The following is an 18,379-nucleotide window of genomic DNA, read 5'->3' on the forward strand; positions in this document are numbered from 1 at the left end:
CTCGCTGGTCCGGGGTGCCGTCCACCTGACCTCACACGGGGGCACGTGCCTTCCGGAAAGGCATCTGCATGCCCTCCCGAGCCTCAGCTGCGCGGTCTCGCCTTGCCCTCCGCACACCTGCAGGCCACTTACACACCCAGCCGCCCCTCGCAGCCACTGCTCCTGGACCCACTGTAGTATGGAACCTGAACACATGGCCCAAACCACTCTCCCCAGGATCATCAAAGCTACCCTTCAAGCCAAACCCAAGGGTCTCCTCCGGTCCTAACACACCTGGCTTCCCAGCAGCGGCCCCCTCTTCCTCTCCTCTTCGCTGACCCACGCAGTGCCCTTGCCCCTCCCTCTCCAGCCCCATCCTCTTCCATCCCCACTGAGCTGTGGTCCCAGGCTGCAGCGGGGCTGCAGGGGTGTGCCTGGGCCTAGTCTCTCCTTTCTGACCCCACCCCTCCCATACACTCCTGCCTCGTGGCTCACACGGCCAATCCTGTCCCCTCTCCAGCCTTTCGGACCGAGGAGACCACTGCCTCCCAGGCATCAACAAGTGGCTGGCCCTGAGGCATCACTGAAGACTCGTCTTGCAGGAACGGAACTCATCTTCCTCCTCAAACCAGCGCCTGCTCTATCTAGTCACCCACTAGGTATCTCCCAACCCACCCACAGGACCTGGCCTCTGCAGCTACTGCCCTGGGGCAGGCATTTCCTCTATGCAGCAGCGCCACCTTCCTCCTAGGAAGCCCACTGCTTACAAGACCAAGCTTCTTAGGCCAGTGCTCTCAGGCACCCACCTGAAGTCAGCCTCGGCTCCTGCCTGCTCCCTGCTGAGGTCTAAGGACATCACACCATGGAAGCCTGGTACCGCCTACTGCCCTCCCACCGCTGTGCTTCTGTGTCTGTGCTGCCCCTGACATCCCATTCTGTACAGCAAACACTGACTCACCCTTCAAGGCCTAAGAGAAATAAACCTTTTCAGCAGCCTGCCCAAACGACCCTTAATGGCGGGATCACACCCCATCCCCCTTTCATTCCCAGAGACATTCGGCTGCACCCAGGGTGGCATCCTCACCAGCTCTAACCACCACGTTCTGTCTTGCCCAGGCTCAACAAAAAAGGCAATAAATAAGGTACTTACTGCAAACTTATAGCTAAGTCCAATATTTGTACACAGCACCCAATCCACATGCTGTAAGCAGGGTGGGGAGCAGGTGACAAAACCTTGCATTCCCACCCAGGCACCAGTGGAACAAAGGAGAGCCCCTTGTTCCACAGAGGAGCCAAGGACCGCCTCTCATCGCCTCCAGCAGACACAGGCCTGCCTGGGCACCCAGCTGGGAGACGAGGACCTTGGCCCCAGGACCTGCCCATCGGCCAGGCTCACCTGCCTGGCTTGGCTTGAAGCTCAACGGTGGCAACTCTGAGGAGGGCCTGGGTTCCCTTCCAGAAAGAACAGCTCACCCAGCTCTGCCCATCCCATCGAGACCCCACCTCCCCTTCCCTACCCAGCTCTCAGGAGTGGGGACAGATACATTTCCCAGAACTGTGTGGTCCCAATCCGGACCCACTGGAAACACAGAGCAGAAGCCTCAGGGAAGGGATGAGGCCAGTACAGAAAGGCAGAGCCCAGGGCGCCTGGAGAGTCACTCCCTTTCCCGGGAACCTCATGAGTAAATGAGAAACAGGATCTCTAGGAGCCCAGAGAGTCTCTTCCCCCTTACCCCAAAGAGGGGTATTTGAAGGCCAGAAAGGCTCGGAGCCTGGCCTAAGGTCAACCAAGTCAGAATGGGCCCCAGACCCCTCCTGCGGCCTGCACCCTACACCGCGGCACTGCCCTCCACTCTGGCCGCTGAGGACTTTCAATGACTGTGTCTGTCATGCCTCTCCATCCCCACCCCACCCTCTCCAAGCCTGCCGTGGACTCCCAGGACCCACAAGGATGCACAAAGACCTCCCTTCCAGGATCCAACCGCCCCGGGAAGGACACCCCCAAGCCGCTAGCAAGGGAGCAGCCCCCTCCCCAGGCGAACACCTGCCTGACTCTGGGGCCACAGCAGATGACAGCTGGGCGGTGGCCGGTCAGCTTTCAAAAGGCAAGAGGCAGGGCAGCCAGGTGGAGGCACCTGCAGCCAGGAGCCGGGAACCCCCCACAGGGTCCCTGAGAAAGGCTGTGCCGGCTGCCAAAAGCCCCTGGAAGGAGGGGAGAAGCAGGAAGAGCCCCCACCCAATGTCGAACAGCGGTTTTGAGCTACGAGATCGCAGAAGCGGGGAGTCAAATACCTAGACAGAGACAGCCTGTGCTCTTTCGCCTGTCTGGAATGGGAGGACAAAAAGGAGGGAGGATAGGGCAAGGTGGCCACGGCTCCCACTCTCCTTTCCCAGCCCAGCGAGACGACCCTCAGGGGGTACCTATTCCCTGATCCGGTTTCAAAGCCATGTGACTGGCTGCCCATGGGCCTCCTCTCCCCAGGACAGCATGTCCTGCCCCAATCCTTCCTCCAAGGAACCCCAAAGGTCTCCCCACCCCTGGAAGAAGGCAGAGCGATCTCCCCCACAGACAACTGGCTGGCTCACCAGGTCCCGGTGCTCACCTGGTGCAGTTGGCAGCTGCCCTGCCCTCGGCTCTGGAGTCTCAGGATGGCCGTGGCAGCAAGGCAGCCGGCTCTCCAGATCAGCCCCAGCATTGCCCGGGTGCCTCGTTCCAGCCTCAGCCGCTACCCTTGCCCTAATGCAGCCAGTCGGCCCGGGGCTGGAGCTCTGGCTGGCTTCGGGTTTCAGCGGGGCCAGGCCTGCCGTGGCAGCCCCAGGAAGGGCACACTCCCCCTGCCTGGCATCCCGCTCAAGGTCGGCCAGAAGGACGGCTGTGGGCCAGGATAACCCAATGGCCCCAGGACCCCAGGGGGAGCTGCTGTCAGCACTCAGGCCCACCTCCCTGTGCCCCCTAGAGAGAGGGTCACTGCCGGCAAAGCCACTAGGGGGATCAGAGAACCGAGAATTTGGGGTACCTGGACCCCTCAAGATTGAGGGTGTAGGAGACTGGCTGGCAGGGGCAGGGCCCAGTAAGGGGGTCCTCTCCTCAGCTCCCACCCCAGTGGGGGTGAACAGGACCGCTTCCGCCAGCTGCCGCCAACAGCTGGCACAGACCCGGGCCCAGGCCATAAGGTGGCTGCCTCTACCCACCAGTCCCAGACACTGAGCACCCCCTGTCCCTGAGCCAAGAGCCTGGCTGGGACCTCTGGCTCCTGCTGCCCCCTGCAGGTGACCTGGCTGCCAGCCCCTTCCTGGGAGTCACTGGTTCTGCTGGGAGGGCGGGGGATGGGCCCCCAGCTTCCCAGAGGACAACTGCGCCCGTGCCCCTGGCCTCCAGGCTCCATCAGGAAGCTGGCAGGCTCCATCTTCCCTTCCCAGCAGCCCCAGCCCTGCCAGGAGGGAACCAAGTCTCTCCCAGGGGAGAACAGAGCTGGCAGCAAGAGGCCAGCGGCCTCGCAGCGGGGGAGGAGCCCAGCTGGCCAGGGCGCCTTCCCAGGGCCTCTGACACGCTGCCAGGGCCCAGTGAGGAGTGCCCCAGCATCCACCCGACCCAGGGTGGGTGGGAATCAGGCTCTCACTCCATCCCCTCCCCTCTCCAGGACCAGGGATCAGGCAGGCCCTGGGCTGCTTCACAGCCCCCATGGAAGGTTCTGAGTTTCACACAATGACCAGAGGAGAAGGACCAGGCCTAGGCAGAGCCCCTCTGCTCCTATCCCCTTCCAAAATACACCCTAACCCTCCGGAGACAGGGCTGGGGGAGGGCAGCTTGGCAGTGACCCCAGAGCAGTGTTGACAACCACCTGCATTCTGGTTACCACAGAGCCAGGACTCACGCTAGGCCCAGCCCACGGCAGCTCCCTGAACCACCATGCCAGCCCGTCTCACCTATAGCAGCTCCCTAAATTGGCTTGGCCAGCCCATCTCACCTGAGCAAACTGAGGCTCCAGAAGGCTAGGAAGCAGCTGCCCAAGGACACAGAGGCAAGAGGCAGCCAACCCAGAGCAAAAAAAACCAGGTGTCACTATCACATTTGGGACTAAGTTTTAAAAAAAGACAAAACAGGCTTGTGTCAAATGCCCAAGCCAATGGCTTTTGAGTCACTCCCACAGAGTACAGGCTACCGACCAGCTCCTGCCAACCCGCTCCCGCCGACCCGCTCCTACTGACCCGCTCGCGCTCAGTGCAGCCCACCCCCCCCCCCAGGGGCCCGGCAGCACTCACAGGTGGGCTGCACCTGCTTCCTTCTCCAGGCCTCAGGCCTCTACTCGGGGGCAGATCTATCCCAGGCACAGCATCCCCCAAGGCCTCTACACCCTCCGGCCACTACTCCCTCCTCTCACACCCGCACCTCTGAGGATGTGAGCTTTCGAGGAGGGGAAAAGGAGACCTTCTGCAGAACGGGAGAACGGGGCCCAGCAGCACTCTGCATACACACAAACTCAGATGCTGGTGAAGAGGCAAAGCGCACCCCTGCCCCGGCCTGGAGGCGCAGGGAGCCCAAAGGCGGCAGACAGGAGGAACTAGAAAAGAAACTTAGGCCTCCCCAGAGGGCCTGTGAGCTGCCCAAGCCAGACACAATCTCACTCAGAAGATCGTGCCAGGGCCAGGCCACGCCCTAGCCAAGTCCTCGGCAGTTGAGGCTCCAGCAGGAAGTAGGGTCCTAAAAGGTGCATCACCCATCCCAGGAGCCCAGGGCTTCAGGGAAAGGCAATGGGGCAGGCAGGCGGCCTATCAAAGAACCCACAGACCGCTTAAGCACCTGTTTGCCTCCTTCCTGTCCCATCCAGGCCAGAGGCAGGTGTTCAGGGCCTGAGGACAGTCCAGAGTTCCTCAAGCTGCTCTCCCCACATCTCATCCAAGAGAGGAGCTTTAGGATACTGTTGGGGAGCTCCCATTAGCCCCTAGACTCCTTCCCCAGCTGCCAGCCTCTTCCTCCTCCCCCTCTGGGCCTCAACCTCCAGGGAGCTCTCCCCTGGGCAGAAGGAACCTGACGCACCACTGTGGACCTGAAAAACCTGCCTGTTCTCTTAACCCCTAAAAGCCGCTGTATTCCCAGGAAGGTAACCAATCCTTGCCCCCCACCCTCAATGGCCTTGATCACCTCCTTCTTAAGGGGACTGAAGAGCCTTCCAGAGCTGGATCTCAGAGGTCAGAAGCCTTGGTTCTGATGCTCAGGTGGGCCCCAGTTTGCAGGGGGGTGGGTCTTCATTAAGGCTCCGTCCTTCTTCCAACAGATCTGGGCTGGCTGTAATGTAAGTCTTAGCTACCTGTACTAGCTTCCCAGGGACGTAGGAGCCCATGTCCTGCCCACGAATATGCTCCCAGTTTCCCCAAATAGCTGTGCCCTTCCCTAACTCAGTTTACCCCAGACAGAGCCCCCCTACCAGCACAGTTTGGAAGGGGCTTCACTGACTCCCTCACAGAAATCCCCCAACAGATGCTCCTCGGCCCCCTCGTTCTCAGCATGTGATCCAAACCAACACGCCTGTCCCAACTTCCTCTGGGCCAGGCCACGGCAGCCTTGGTTTGCTGGCCATGAGCTGGAATCCAAACACTTCCCTTAACAACTAAATCGCTGTGTGACCTTGGGCAAGTCACTTCGACTCTTCAGGTCTCTGCTAAAGGGGAAATCAGCCAAACTCCTCTTATCTAGCCTGATTCAGAACCACATCAGCACAAAGCCTGGTAGTTGGGGCAATCAGCATTTGCTGTTCTGCCCAAACCCTGGCCTTGTCTAGGCAATCAGCAGTACTGCCCCAGCACCTGTCCCTCACCCCGAGGTAACTCAGCTATGATGGGAACAGGGTCAGAGGGCCGAATGCTGTCCCCATCCTGATTCCCAAGTCAGCCCTGGCGCACTCACTGAAGCTGGGAAGGGAGATGATGAGGCGTTAAGACCACAAGTCCCAACTGAGGACAGTCGACAGAGGCGGGAGGAACTGGGGGACAGGAGTAGCTCTGCACCCCCACTGCCACCCGGAGCAAAGAGGACCGCAGCCCAGGCCTGAGAAAGCCCAAAGTGAGGGTCTGGGAAGGGGATTCCAGCCCCTAAGCTGGAGTCTGAGACACGGCGGAAGTAACAGAGGGAAGAGAAGGGGCTCAGGAGAAAGGGAAAGCAGGCCCCACCAGAGACAAGCTGCAGCCACTGCCACAGTCACCACCACACAGCCACCATGGGGGATCGCTGGGAGCTTGACTCCACGCTAACGACCTTTGCTTTAAAAACAGCAACTCTGGTCTGACCCACTTTTCGCAATAAGGCAGGTTAATGATCAAGTTCTGGCACAAACACTTCCCCCTGCCAAGGAGTTCGGTTTTGCCCGATGCACAGGCAGAGACGCCCCCTACACCAGGTCGGCCGAGCAGGCCAACACACCAGAGAGTCGCCGCCACAGCCTGAAGACCTGCGGTTACAGCCTGGCCTCAGGGCATGAACCAGGGACGCCCCGCACCTCGTGCTCTTCCCACAAACCAAGCCTGGGAAGCCTCGAGCGGAGCTTCACTCCCAGGGCTGCAGCCCTGCGCACCGGGAATGCCTGGGAGGCCGACGCGGAGCAGGTGCCGAAGGAGGCCGTCCCGCAAACATCGGAGCGACCCCAGCTCAGACAGCTCCCATGCCCGGGCGCAGAGGGGGTGGGGCCGCCGATTCTCTCGGTCTGCGGCGGCGGCGCACCCCGAAACCGCGTGTGCGCGCACGTGTCCCTGCGATGAGGCGCGCGTGTGCCCGCCGAGGGTGCCAGCCGAGGCTGCCCTCCCCGGGACCCCACGTGCGAAGCCCGGACTGCAGCCGGGGGCGACTGTGAAGGTGACCTTCAGGGCGGGGGCGACCCGGTGGAGGCCCCAGCGAGATACAAGCGTGCCAGGCGCGGAGGGAAGGCGACGGTCCCCGCGGAGTTCCGAACCCTCCCGTCCTGGCCCGGCGCCCCCCGCCCGGCGGCCCACTGGCCCCCCCGGCCTGCGAGGGCCGTGTTCCCGGGGCCCGCTGTCGGCGCGGGGCGGCGCCGGCAACTCGTCCGTCTTCGCATGACCATGGTGGGCGGGAGCGGGCGTCCGCTTCGGCTGTCGCGGGCCCGCCGCGCCACTAACCCCAAGTGCCTGGGCGCGCCGCTGCCGTGCGGGAAGGACGGAGTCACCGGCCCACCGTGGTGCGCCGCCGTGGCCTTTGACCCCCGCCGTCCCTGCCTGTTCCGAAACCCTCGCGGCCCGGCCCGGCCCACGGGCAGCCCGCGAGGACAAAACGCGCCGCGCCTCGTTCCCCGCCCACGGACGCGGTGACTTTTCCCACAAACGTCTTAAAGGCAACGCACCCTGACTCAAGCTCCAGGGAGGCTGGGCGGCCCTCCTCGGGGCGGGCCTCGGGGAGACTCCCTGGGCCGCTCGCTGCCGTCGGCCGGCACTGTGACCTGGGTGGAGACTGCTTGGGTCGGCCCATGGCTAACGCCTGCCCTTGCCCAATGATCCGCCTGTTTCCCTTTGGCAAATTTGGCTAAAATGACCGCGCAGTTCTGTCATCGCGCGGTGGTTCGGCGTGACCCTCAGCGGCCCTCGCCCACCGGGCAGACGCCTTTCGCGCCTAATGGGTGCGGCGGATTACGAGGGAATCGGAGAGTCGCTTAGGGCAGCGGGGCAGCGAGAGGGCGAGGGGCGGGAGCTGGCAAATGGGGATCAATGTCAGATGGACCCGCCAAACTGTGTTCCCCCCCCGAAAGCCAGAACGGGCAACTCGCCTACACTCGGCGTCCTCGGACGCCATGGGTCCTCACCTCCACAGGCTGGTGTCCTCATGTTGAAAAAGATAGAAAGGACCCGAGAACAGGCATCACACCAGAGCGAGGAACGAAGCCGAGAAGTCGACTCCAACACACAGCCGCGACGCGCTTTACAGAATAAAATAATTTTTCCAGCTTAGATAGGGGCTCTGCGCGCGGAGAGAGAGGGGGACTAGAAGCCAAGTGGCAAGAGAATCATAGCGAATGCCTGGCCTGAGCGCGGACATTGGAACCAGGAATATAACAAAAAAAGAAGTGCTCCAAGGACAAGACACACACAAACCAACAGGGGCTTTTTGTGAAAGGCACCTGAGGGCGTATTATCACATATAAAAAACGTTAAATCAAACCTATAATAAGAAACAGGAAGCTTCAGAGGGTGGACTGGGAGCGGCGCGCAAGCGAGGGCCGTCTGACCGAATTGCAAAGGAAAGCCGAACTTGTCTGCAGAGCAGGCCGTGGTGAGGTGAAGGTCACGCGATGTGACGTGACGCATTTAATACCGGAGGAAGGAAATGGGAAGGGGTAAACGATTCTTTCCTGGGCCCTGGCGTCGCCAGCGCTCACGGCTTGTAATGCCCTAGACCTTTGGGGAGGCCGAGGTGGGCGATTAGCTTGAGTTTGCAGAGTTTGACACCACCTGGGCCAAAGCATTTCAAAACGCCCCATCTCTACAAAAAAATTTTTTAAAGCGCAGGTGTGGTGCACGCGCCTGTAGCTCCCAGCTACTCGGCGAGCAGAGGTGAGAGGATGCATTCAGAAGGCTCAGATTTGAGCCCAGGAGTTCGCAACTGTGGTGGAGCTATCTGATCGCACCCACTGCACCCTTGGCCTGGGTGACAGAGAGAGAGTGTCTTACAAAAAAAAAAAAAAAAAAAAAAAAAAGGCCCGGACACAGTGGCTCACGCCTGTAATCCCAGCACTTTGGGCAGTCGAGGTGGACAGATCACCTGAGGTCGGGAGTTCAAGACCAGCCTGACCAACATGGAGAAACCCCGTCTCTATTAAAAAATGCAAAAAAATTAGCCGGGCGTGGAGGCACATGCCTGTAATCCCAGCTACTCGGGAGGCTGAGTCAGGAGAATCCCTTGAACCCAGGAGGCGGAGGCTGCCGTGAGCCGAGATCACGCCATTGCACTCCAGCCTGGGCAACAAGAGGGAAACTCCATCTCAAAAAAGAAAAAACAAGTGTGTATATATATATATATAAAATTGGAAGCCCTCGCATGTTGGTAATGCTACTCATAATAGGAAGCTCCGTTTTAACCCTGGGGGTTGGGGAAGAGCAGCAAGCCTGGGGTTAGAGAAACAGACACGTATAAAAAGTATCATCCAGCCGAGGGTAGCGGCTCACGCCTGTAATGCCAACACTTTAAGAGGCCGAGGAGAGCAGATTGTATGAGCTCAGGAGTTGGAGACCAGCCTCGGCAACATGGCAAAACCTCATCTCTACAAAAAATACAACAATTAGCTGGGTGTGGTGGTGTGCACCTGTAGTCCCCGCTACTCAGAAGGCTGGGGTAGGAGGATCACTTGAGCCCAAGGGGTCGAGGCTGCAGGATCGCGCCACTGCACTGCAGCCTGGGCAACAGAGCAAGACCCTGTCTCAAAAGAAGAAAAAAAAGACTGGGCGCAGGGGCTCACGCCTGTAATCCCAGCACTTTGGGAGGCTGAGGTGGGCGGATCACGAGATCAGGATATGAGACCATCCTGGCTAACACAGTGAAACCCCGTTTCTACTAAAAAAAACAAAAAATATTAGCCGGGCGTGGTAGTGGGTGCCTGTAGTCCTAGCTACTCAGGAGGCTGAGGCAGGAGAATGGCGTGAACCCGGGAGGCGGAGCTTGCAGTGAGCAGAGATAGTGTCACTGCACTCCAGCCTGGCCAACAAAGCAAGACTCCGTCTCAAAAAAAAAAAAAGAAAAGAAAAGAAAGAAAAAAAAATCATCCTCTGATCACATTTTCTGTAGGCTGGTGGTCTGACCTCTGACTACACAGTAAGCAGACTGATTCTTGCTTTCACACTGCTTCCACCAAAGTCTTTTCATTATAGTCCTCTTTTTTTCTTTTCTTTTTTTTTTTTTGAGACTGAGTCTCGCTGTATAGCCCATGTTGAAGTACAGTGGCACAATCTCAACTCACTGCAACCTCCGCCTCGGGTTCAAGCGATTCTCCTGCCTCAGCCTCTCAGGTGGCTGGGATTACAGGCACCCACCACCATGCCTGGCTAATTTTTGTATTTTTAGTAGAGATGGGGTTTCACCATGTTGGCCAGGCTGGTCTCGAACTCCTGACCTCAGGTGACCTGCCTGCCTTGGCCTCCCATAGTGCTGGGATTACAGGCGTGAGCCACTGCGCCCGGCTTCCATCATAGTCTTAACAGCACATGCTCCCACTTTCCCCAGCTATTTCCACCATTGCCTATAACAATGTGCTATGGTTAAGGTGATTGGATAGTTTATCGTTAAAACCAGAACACTTTTGAGAGTGCAAGTGGACCCTATTAATAATGACACAGGGGCAACAGGCATAAACTGAGACCCTCTTGGCCATACTGGGATGTCTGGGTCTTGGGTGAGGAGTCCAGCCGCTAGACCTGGGGACTTTGTTTTTTTTTTTTTTGAGACGGGGTCTCCCTCTGTCACCCGTCTGGAGTGCAGTGGCACGATCTTGGCACACTGCGAGCTCCGCCTTCCAGGTTCAAGCCATTCTCCTACCTCAGCCTCTCAAGTAGCTGAGACTACAGGCACGAGCCACCACGCCCAGCTAATTTTTTTGTATTTTTAGTAGAGACGGGGTTTCACCATGTTGGCCAGGATGATCTTGATCTCTTGACCTCGTGATCCATGACGCGCCTCAGCCTCCTAAAGTGCTGGCAGATGTGAGCCACTGCGCCTGGCCTTTTTTTTTTTTTTTTTTTTTAAGACAGAGTCTTGCTCTGTCGCCCAGGCTGGAGTGCAGTGACGTGATCTCAGCTCACTGCAACCTCTACCTGTCAGATTCAAGTGATTCTCCTACCTCAGCCTCCCAAGTAGCTGGGGTTACAGGCATGCGTCACCACACCCGGCTCATTTTTGTATTTTTAGTAGAGACGGGGTTTCACGGTGTTGGTCAGGCTGGTCTCGAACTGCTGACCTTGTGATCCGCCCGACTTGGCCTCCCCAAGTGCAGGGATTACAGGCATGAGCTACTGTGCCCAGCCGACCTGGGGACTTCTTGAAGGCAAGAACCATAACTTATTTATCTGGGCATTCCCAGCATCTTTCCAGAGCCCAGTGCATGGTAGGTGTTTAATGCATGTTTATTTATTTTTAATTTTATCTTTAGAAACAGGGTCTCATTCTGTTGCCGAGGCTGGAGTGCAATGGTCTGATCACGGCTCACGGAAGCCTCCAACTGAGGGGCTCAAGTGACCTTTCCGTCTCAGTTCCCTGAGTAGCTGGCATTACAGGTGCACACCACCACACCCCACTTAATGCACATTTGTTGGTTGGGTGGATGATTTCGGTGTAGAGGGTGCCAGGTTCTGAGGGCTCCATAGGATGTGGAGGGGGGCAGCATTGCTGGCAGCCTGGAGTTTCACCTTTAAGCCCCCCAGTATTTATTTATTTATTTTTATTATTGTTTTTGAGATGGAGTTTCCCTCTTGTTGCCCAGGCTGGAGTGCAATGGCTCAGTCTTGGCTCACCGCAACCTCTGCCTCCGGGGTTCAAGTGATTCTCCCGCCTCAGCCTTCCCAGTAGCTGGGATTACAGGTATGTGTCACTAGGCCCAGCTAATTTTGTATTTTTAGTAGAGATAGGGTTTCTCCATGTTGGTCAGGCTGGTCTCGAACTCCCGACCTCAGGTGATCCGCCACCTCGGCCTCCCAAAGCGCTGGGATTATAGGCATGAGCCACTGCGTCTGGCCAATCCCCCCATTATTTATAACAGGTGACNAAATAAAATAAAATAAAATAAAATAAAAAATAACTGCTAAGTTATACAACAAGAATGGCCAAAATGACCAGAATGGCCAAAATGAACATAAAACGTAGAAAAGAATGTGGGGCAATCAAAATTCTCATACAGTGCTGATGAAAGTCTAAAATGGTATAGTAGTTTTAGCTACTAAACTACCAAACTAAAATGGTAGTTTCTAAAGAAGTAAAATATGCATCTGCCTTATGAATCGGCAATATCACTGCTAGGTGTTTACTGAAGAAAAATAAACATGTATGTCCACAGAAATATTTTTACAAGAATGACTATAGCAACTTTGTTCATAAACTAAAAACATCCTAAACTAAAAACATCCCAAATGTCTTTCAACAGGAGATGCATAAACTGGTATATTCATACAATGGAAAACTGTTTCACAGTTAACAAACTACTTATGCATGCAGAAGCATGTATAAATCTCTCAGACATGAAGCTGAGTGAAAGAAAGCAGATATGAAAAAGGTTTGCAATAGACAAAATAAATCTATGTTGGTAGACGTCACAACTCTGATTGTCTTAACGGGTGGGACTGAGTTGGAAGAGGCCTAGTGGATCTTAATGGGTTAATGAAACGTCTTTTATCTTGATTGGAGTGTGAGATACATGGGTTTATACTTCTGTCAGAACTCACAGAACTTTACACTTTATATCTCCATGTACGTTATACCTATAAAACATGGAATAGATTCTTGGTAAGGTAATAGCAGCCAATACTTCCAATAAACACAGGTAAACAAGGAAAAGATTTACATGGGGAGTGATATTCATACCTAAAATTTACATTTTAGAGGCATGAAAGTCAGCCATATATAGGCACTTTACAGGTCTCACGTCTTTAATACATCACTAATAGGAAGGCTACTATGAAAATATAGAAAATAACAAGCGCTGGTGAAGAAATTGTAACCCTTGTACACTGTTGGTGGGAATGTAAAATGATGCAGCTACTACAGAAAACAGTATGGTGATTCCTTAAATATTAAACACAGAATTACTACATTATTCAGCAATTCCACTTCTGAGACTATACCCAAAAGAACTGAAAGCAGGGACTAAAACTGACATTTGTACACCCATGTTCACAGCAGCAATATTCACAATAGCCAAAAGACGGAAGGAACCCAACTGACCACTAATGGATGAATGAATAAGCAAAATGTGGTATATACATACAACAGAATATTAATCAGCATTAAAAAGGAAGGAATGGATGAACCTGGAGGACATTATGTTAAGTAAAATAAGCCAGTCAGAAAAAGGATAAATGCTACGTGATTCCACTTACAAGAGGTACCTAGAGTAGTCAAATTTACAGAGACTGTAAGTAGAATGGTGGTTGGCAGGGCTAGGGGGCAGGGATAAAGGGAAGTTATTTTTATTTATTTATTTTTTTGAGATGGAGTCTCGCTCTGTCACCCAGGCTGGAGTGCAGTGGCATTATCTTGGCTCACTGCAACCTCCGCCTCCCAGGTTCAAGCAATTCTCCTGTTTCAGCCTCCCAAGTAGGTGGGATTCCAGGCGCCCACCACCACGCCCAGCTAATTTTTTGTATTTTTAGTAGAGACGGGGTTTCACCATGTTAGCCAGAATGGTCTCGATCTCCTGACCTCGTGATCCGCCCACTTCGGCCTCCCAAAGTGCTGGGATTACAGGCGTGAGCCACCGCGCCCCGCCGTGGGAAATTAATGGGTACAGAGCTTCATTTTTGCAAGATGAGTTCTGGAGATGGATGGTGGTAATGGGTGCACAACAGGCTAATGTACTTTATGCCACTGAACTATATGCTTAAAAAGTTTAAGATAGTATATTTAATGTTATGTGTATTTTACCACAATAACAAAATAGATCCCTAAAACATTCAAAGGCATCAACTACTTGACATTTAATATTTACTAGACTTCATTTATAGACTCACCTAGATAGCTGTAACTTGGAAAAATTCTCTGTGTCCATAGCTCTTCTCCTTGTTCCAACTTGCGGATCATATCAGGCTTAGTCATGTGAAACCCTGATGATGGAAAATGAGACTCTTGGTCTAAGCTGTTTCGACCTTAAAACTATTGAAGTTAGATAAAGATACAACTTCAAGGTAGTAAATGAGGTATACATTAATGTCTTACCAAAGTTAATACCTTACACTACACAAGTGATGATATAATCATATTTTCTTTTTTTTTTTTTTTTTGAGGCGGAGTCTTGCTCTGTCGCCCAGGCTGGAGTGCAGTGGCCGGATCTCAGCTCACTGCAAGCTCCGCCTCCCGGGTTTACGCCATTCTCCTGCCTCAGCCTCCCAAGTAGCTGGGACTACAGGCGCCCGCCACCTCGCCCAGCTAGTTTTTGTATTTTTAGTAGAGACGGGGTTTCACCATGTTAGCCAGGATGGTCTCGATCTCCTGACCTCATGATCCGCCCGTCTCGGCCTCCCAAAGTGCTAGGATTACAGGCTTGAGCCACCGCGCCCAGCCTTTTTTTTTTTTTTTTTTTTTTTTGAGATCGTCTCACTCTGTCACCCACGCTGGAATACATTGGCGTGATCTTGGCTCACTGGATTCTCCGCCTCCCAGGTTCAAGGGATTCTAGTGCCTCAGCCTCCTGAGTGGCTGGGATTACAGGCATGTGCCACCACACCTGGCTAAATTTTGTATTTTTAGTAGAGACGAGGTTTCACTATGTTGCAGGCTGGCCTTGAACTCCTGACCTCAAGCAACCTGCCCACCTTGGCCTCCCAAAGTGCTGGGATGGCAGGCGTGAGCCACCGTGCCCGGCCGATCTGAGGCTTATCTACTGAGGGGACCCCAGAGTCTCAGCTCCTGGTCTCATCGTACCCACTGGCTGACTCTGAACCACCTCCCGGCTCCTCCACATGCTCTGCCCACACCTGCAAGACCGAGGTGTGGTGGGGCCGAGTGCTCAATGTAAGAGATTTTTGGACACACATGTTTTTCAGAGATTTTATTAAGAATAAGGCATATGACAGTCACCCCTAAAGCACAGGGCTCTATTTCTGTGGGCGAGTGAATACACTCTGAAAAGCATTGGATTCGAAAGCGCAGCCAACAGAGAATTTGGAGCAGGGCTCCTGCCAGGTGGGTCTGAAGCCCTGCGCGCCCCCCATTCAAGGCTGGCATGTCCAGGAGAAGGTGCTTGGAGACCCCTGGCTCCCCACGCTGAGGAGAAGCTGCCCCACACCCTCTAGGCCTCCTTCCTCTCTCCACCAGGGGGGACGCCATCCTACTGCTTATATGGGGAAGGGCTACCCCATTTTGACCCCGGACTAGTTCCCCAAGCTAGAGGGTGCTGTGGCTGGGCTGCGGGGGCCAGGGGTACAGAGCCTCAAACTGCACTGCCCAGTGCTCCTTGGCTGATTTCCAGAGCAGGGGGAGGTCTCTGCCTGCAGCTGTCTGTCCTGGAGCTGTCCACACGTGAGGTGTGGCAGGAGCTCCACCTAGGCACCCTGAGTGTCCTCTTCAACACACTGTCTCTCCCAATGAGGATTCGTGCAGCAGAGGAGAGAAATACAATCCTTTCCCTTCTTAGTCACCAAGACATTCCAGGGGTGGGGAGTGCATGGCGGTGGGAGGCTTCCCTTTGGCCAGGTGGGCTCTCAAGCCAGACCCAGGGAGGGTGGGGCCTCTCCAGGGCCCTGAAGCTGAGGAGTGCTGGGCCCCTGAGGCCAAGAGCAGACCACTGACTCCAGCTCCCAGTCTCATTCTGCTGCACAGAGGCTTCTGTGCAGGTGGCTGGAGGGAAGTCTCCATTATTTGCAGGAGGGCGAGGAGGGGAATTGCTGTGAAATTGGAACCATGTGTCTGCCACAGGTGCTCCCCCAGCTTGCCTTATTTCCTTTCCCAGGCACCTCCGGCACCTCAGCTGAGTCAGTGAGTCAGCTGCCCCAGCACCCAGAACCTTTCATCTGGGGATCTCCAAGCACCTTCCAGTGGTTGCTGGAAGAGGGACGGGAGTTGGGTGGCGCTGATGGAGTCACTTCAGGAGAGGCAGGTAGGCCACTGGAAGATCCCTGGGGCCAGAGTGCGGTGGGGGCCCCCAGCTGGACATCTTGGATGCCCAGGAGGGAAGGGGGAAGGGGGCTATTGCTATAGAGCTGGGGGAGGACAGGCAGATGGAGCTATGGCTTTTAGTGGGTGGGTGGGCAGATAAAGTACTTCACCATCTCTGCAGAAGAATTGACCTAACAAAGTCACCCTGTTCACCCCAAAAGTGTGGTTGTGGGAGATGAGGGCCTGTGTGGGCTCCTCTGGAAAGAGACTTTAGCCCTCCTTCCCACGGTCCTCTGGGCACCTCTGAGAGAGGAGTGAGGCCCTCACACACAGACAGGTTCTGAAAGGGAGGAGGACAGAATAGGGGTGCAGTGAGTTACACACACTTGAGGGGGGTCAGAGATGGCACAGGCGCAACTGCAGGACTAGTAGAGGGTAGAGGTGGGGGCAGGCAAAGCAAGGACCCCAGGCCACCTTCTTGACCCAAGCTAGACTGGAGAGCGCTGTCCCAAGGGTGCCCCAACCTCAGCCATCTGAATCCCAGGAGCTGGACACCCCAGACCAGGCGTGGTTATTGCTCAGTGGTCTGGGCAGTCCCAGGTGGGGTCAGCTGGGAGAGCCGCACATTGCTTGGCCCTGAGTCTGCTTGCTCACTGGTCTCTACTTCTTGCCAATTTCCTGCTCCCTCTAACAAATGGAGGGAAAGGGGGTGTGATCGGGGACTCCCCCCCTCTTCATGGGGCTGTGATGAGAGAAGAGCTTGTCACCCCTAGAGCTTGACTCTGCTCACCTCCCAGACCCCTGCGTGACACAGAATGTGTGGCCTCAGCCAGGGTCAGGACCTGTCAGGAAAGGGGTGTCTGTGAGGGAGGTGAAGGACTCTCCCTGCCCCACGTCCTCCCCTCGAAGGCCCTGGAAGACCTCACAGGCACTTAGGACTTGATGCAGGACCCACACAGGAGGATGGCATGGGCTAGAGGGGTTTGTGTTTCCTTCTAGGCTGGGCTGGGGGTAGGGGCAAGAAGCTGCGCTGAAACTGTCCTTCCTGCCTTTGGTGGTGTCAGGGGAGCTTAGGAGACGGGTGTTAGGAGGTGGAGCTTTCCCCTTTCCACGTCACCATTCCCCAGGCTAGACAGCAGGGAACTGAGCAGCCCGCCACTGCCAGATTCTAACAGGCTCAGGGGCATCTGTGGAGGGGGCCAGGATGGGGACTAACCTGTGCTCCCACCATCCCCCCAGCAAACCCAAACCCAAACTCCCATCAGTAGCTGCCACTTCCAAGAAGCCAGGCCCTCCTTCTTTTTTTCGTTTTTGAGACGGAGTTTTGCTCTTGTTGCCCAGGTGGAGTGCAGTGCAGTGATCTCGGCTCACTGCAACCTCCGCCTCCCAGGTTCAAGCGATTCTCCTGCCTCAGCCTCCCGAGTAGCTGGGATTACAGGCGCACACCACCGCGCCCGGCTAATTTTTGTATTTTTTAGTAGAGACGGGGTTTCACCATGTTGGCCAGGCTGGTCTCGAACTTCTGACCTCAGGTGATCCGCCCACCTCGGTCTCCCAAAGTGCTGGGATTACAGGCGTGAGCCACCGCACCCGGCCAAGGCCCTCTTCTTCTTGTCTCTGGGTGCAGCCAGCTGATTAGGAAGCCGAGCAAAATTAGCACCAATAAACAGGACTAGGAAAACCCCTGGGGCTACCTCCTGCGGGGGAAGACAGCTCCTGCCTTCAGGAAGCCTGGCTGCCAGCAGGCCTGTCATCTCCCTTCCCCAGCACAGCTCCCAGTCCCCGCATACCCAGGGGGGTGGCGGACTCGGGAAGAGCTGAGCTGGAGACGGCTCTAGACCAAGTCCGGCCACCCAGGAGGTTCTGTAATCCTCTCTCAGGGCCTATGGATGCTACCTTCCAGAAGTTACGCTTCCATCAGGCGCACTTTTCCCACCAGGGGTTCTGCGAGGACGTGTCTTCTAAAGTGTTCCGTGCTCACCTGCAAGGACCTATCGGCAGGGTCGGGGTAGGGGTAGAAGGACCAGCCCCTAGCCCGGGCCTCTCCTGGAGAGGAAGAAGGCTTGGCGGGAAGGGCGTCGGCCTGGGGTGGGGGAGGCGGGGGGAGCTGGGGGGCCTGGGGCGTCAATGCCATTCTGCACACCTTTCCGTAGGCCAGGCCAGCCCTCCCCGCTCCACCAAGGATTGTCGGCTTCCCCGGGGCAGGGCGTGGCCCCCGTCCCTCCTGCCTCGCTGGCAGGTGGGACCAGGCCAGGATCGGGACTGCGAGTCCTCTCGGTAGAGAAGGTGCTCGCTGGGCCCCGCGGAGGAGCTCTCGCGCGAGGAGAAGGCTCGAAGCTTTGGAAACGTCGGGAAGTACAGAAGGCTGGCGGTTCGGGGGTTTGGGGGAAGCCGGGGCCGCCTCGCCCCACTTCCTGGAGGAGGGGCGGCTGTCCTCCGCCCCCTGGACCTGTCTGCGGGGCCCGAGCTGCGTCCCTGGCTGGCCCTCCCCGTCCGCCCCGCGTCACCCAGGCCAGCCCCGCGCCTACTCCGGATCCCCGGGCGCGCTGGGCGGGCAGGGCGGGCTGGGCGCGGGCTGCGGACCGGCGAGGTCCGGGGGCTCCTGCGGAG

General features: G+C 56.2%; 2 protein-coding genes across 6 annotated transcripts in view; both read right to left on the reverse strand.

Annotated features, from left to right (window-relative positions):
• Positions 1-17,222, reverse strand: part of CLUH (CLUH binding protein of NUMT mRNA) — a 32,383-nt gene extending 15,161 nt beyond the window's left edge. For 2 of the 5 annotated variants that reach the window (XM_017867114.1, XM_017867110.1), the window contains exon 1: positions 2,583-3,189. In XM_017867114.1, the coding sequence (XP_017722603.1) occupies positions 2,583-3,150 (568 nt within the window). In that variant the 5' untranslated portion in view covers positions 3,151-3,189. Of the gene's footprint in view, positions 1-2,582; positions 3,190-6,473; positions 6,944-11,649; positions 11,656-13,434; positions 13,441-17,218 lie in introns of those variants that run through there. The other 3 variants (XM_017867119.1, XM_017867127.1, XM_017867123.1) reach the window with 3 other exon arrangements.
• Positions 16,430-18,379, reverse strand: part of CCDC92B (coiled-coil domain containing 92B) — a 25,944-nt gene continuing 23,994 nt past the window's right edge. The window contains exons 5-8 of the mRNA XM_017862332.1: positions 18,298-18,371; positions 17,948-18,134; positions 17,751-17,852; positions 16,430-16,456 (exon numbers count right to left, since the gene is read on the reverse strand). Coding sequence (XP_017717821.1) covers positions 16,430-16,456; positions 17,751-17,852; positions 17,948-18,134; positions 18,298-18,371 — 390 coding nt within the window. The remainder of the gene's footprint in view (positions 16,457-17,750; positions 17,853-17,947; positions 18,135-18,297; positions 18,372-18,379) is intronic.

This window comes from Rhinopithecus bieti, unplaced genomic scaffold (genome assembly GCF_001698545.2).
Source record: "Rhinopithecus bieti isolate Rb0 unplaced genomic scaffold, ASM169854v2 scaffold_22, whole genome shotgun sequence".
Taxonomy (NCBI): domain Eukaryota; kingdom Metazoa; phylum Chordata; class Mammalia; order Primates; family Cercopithecidae; genus Rhinopithecus; species Rhinopithecus bieti.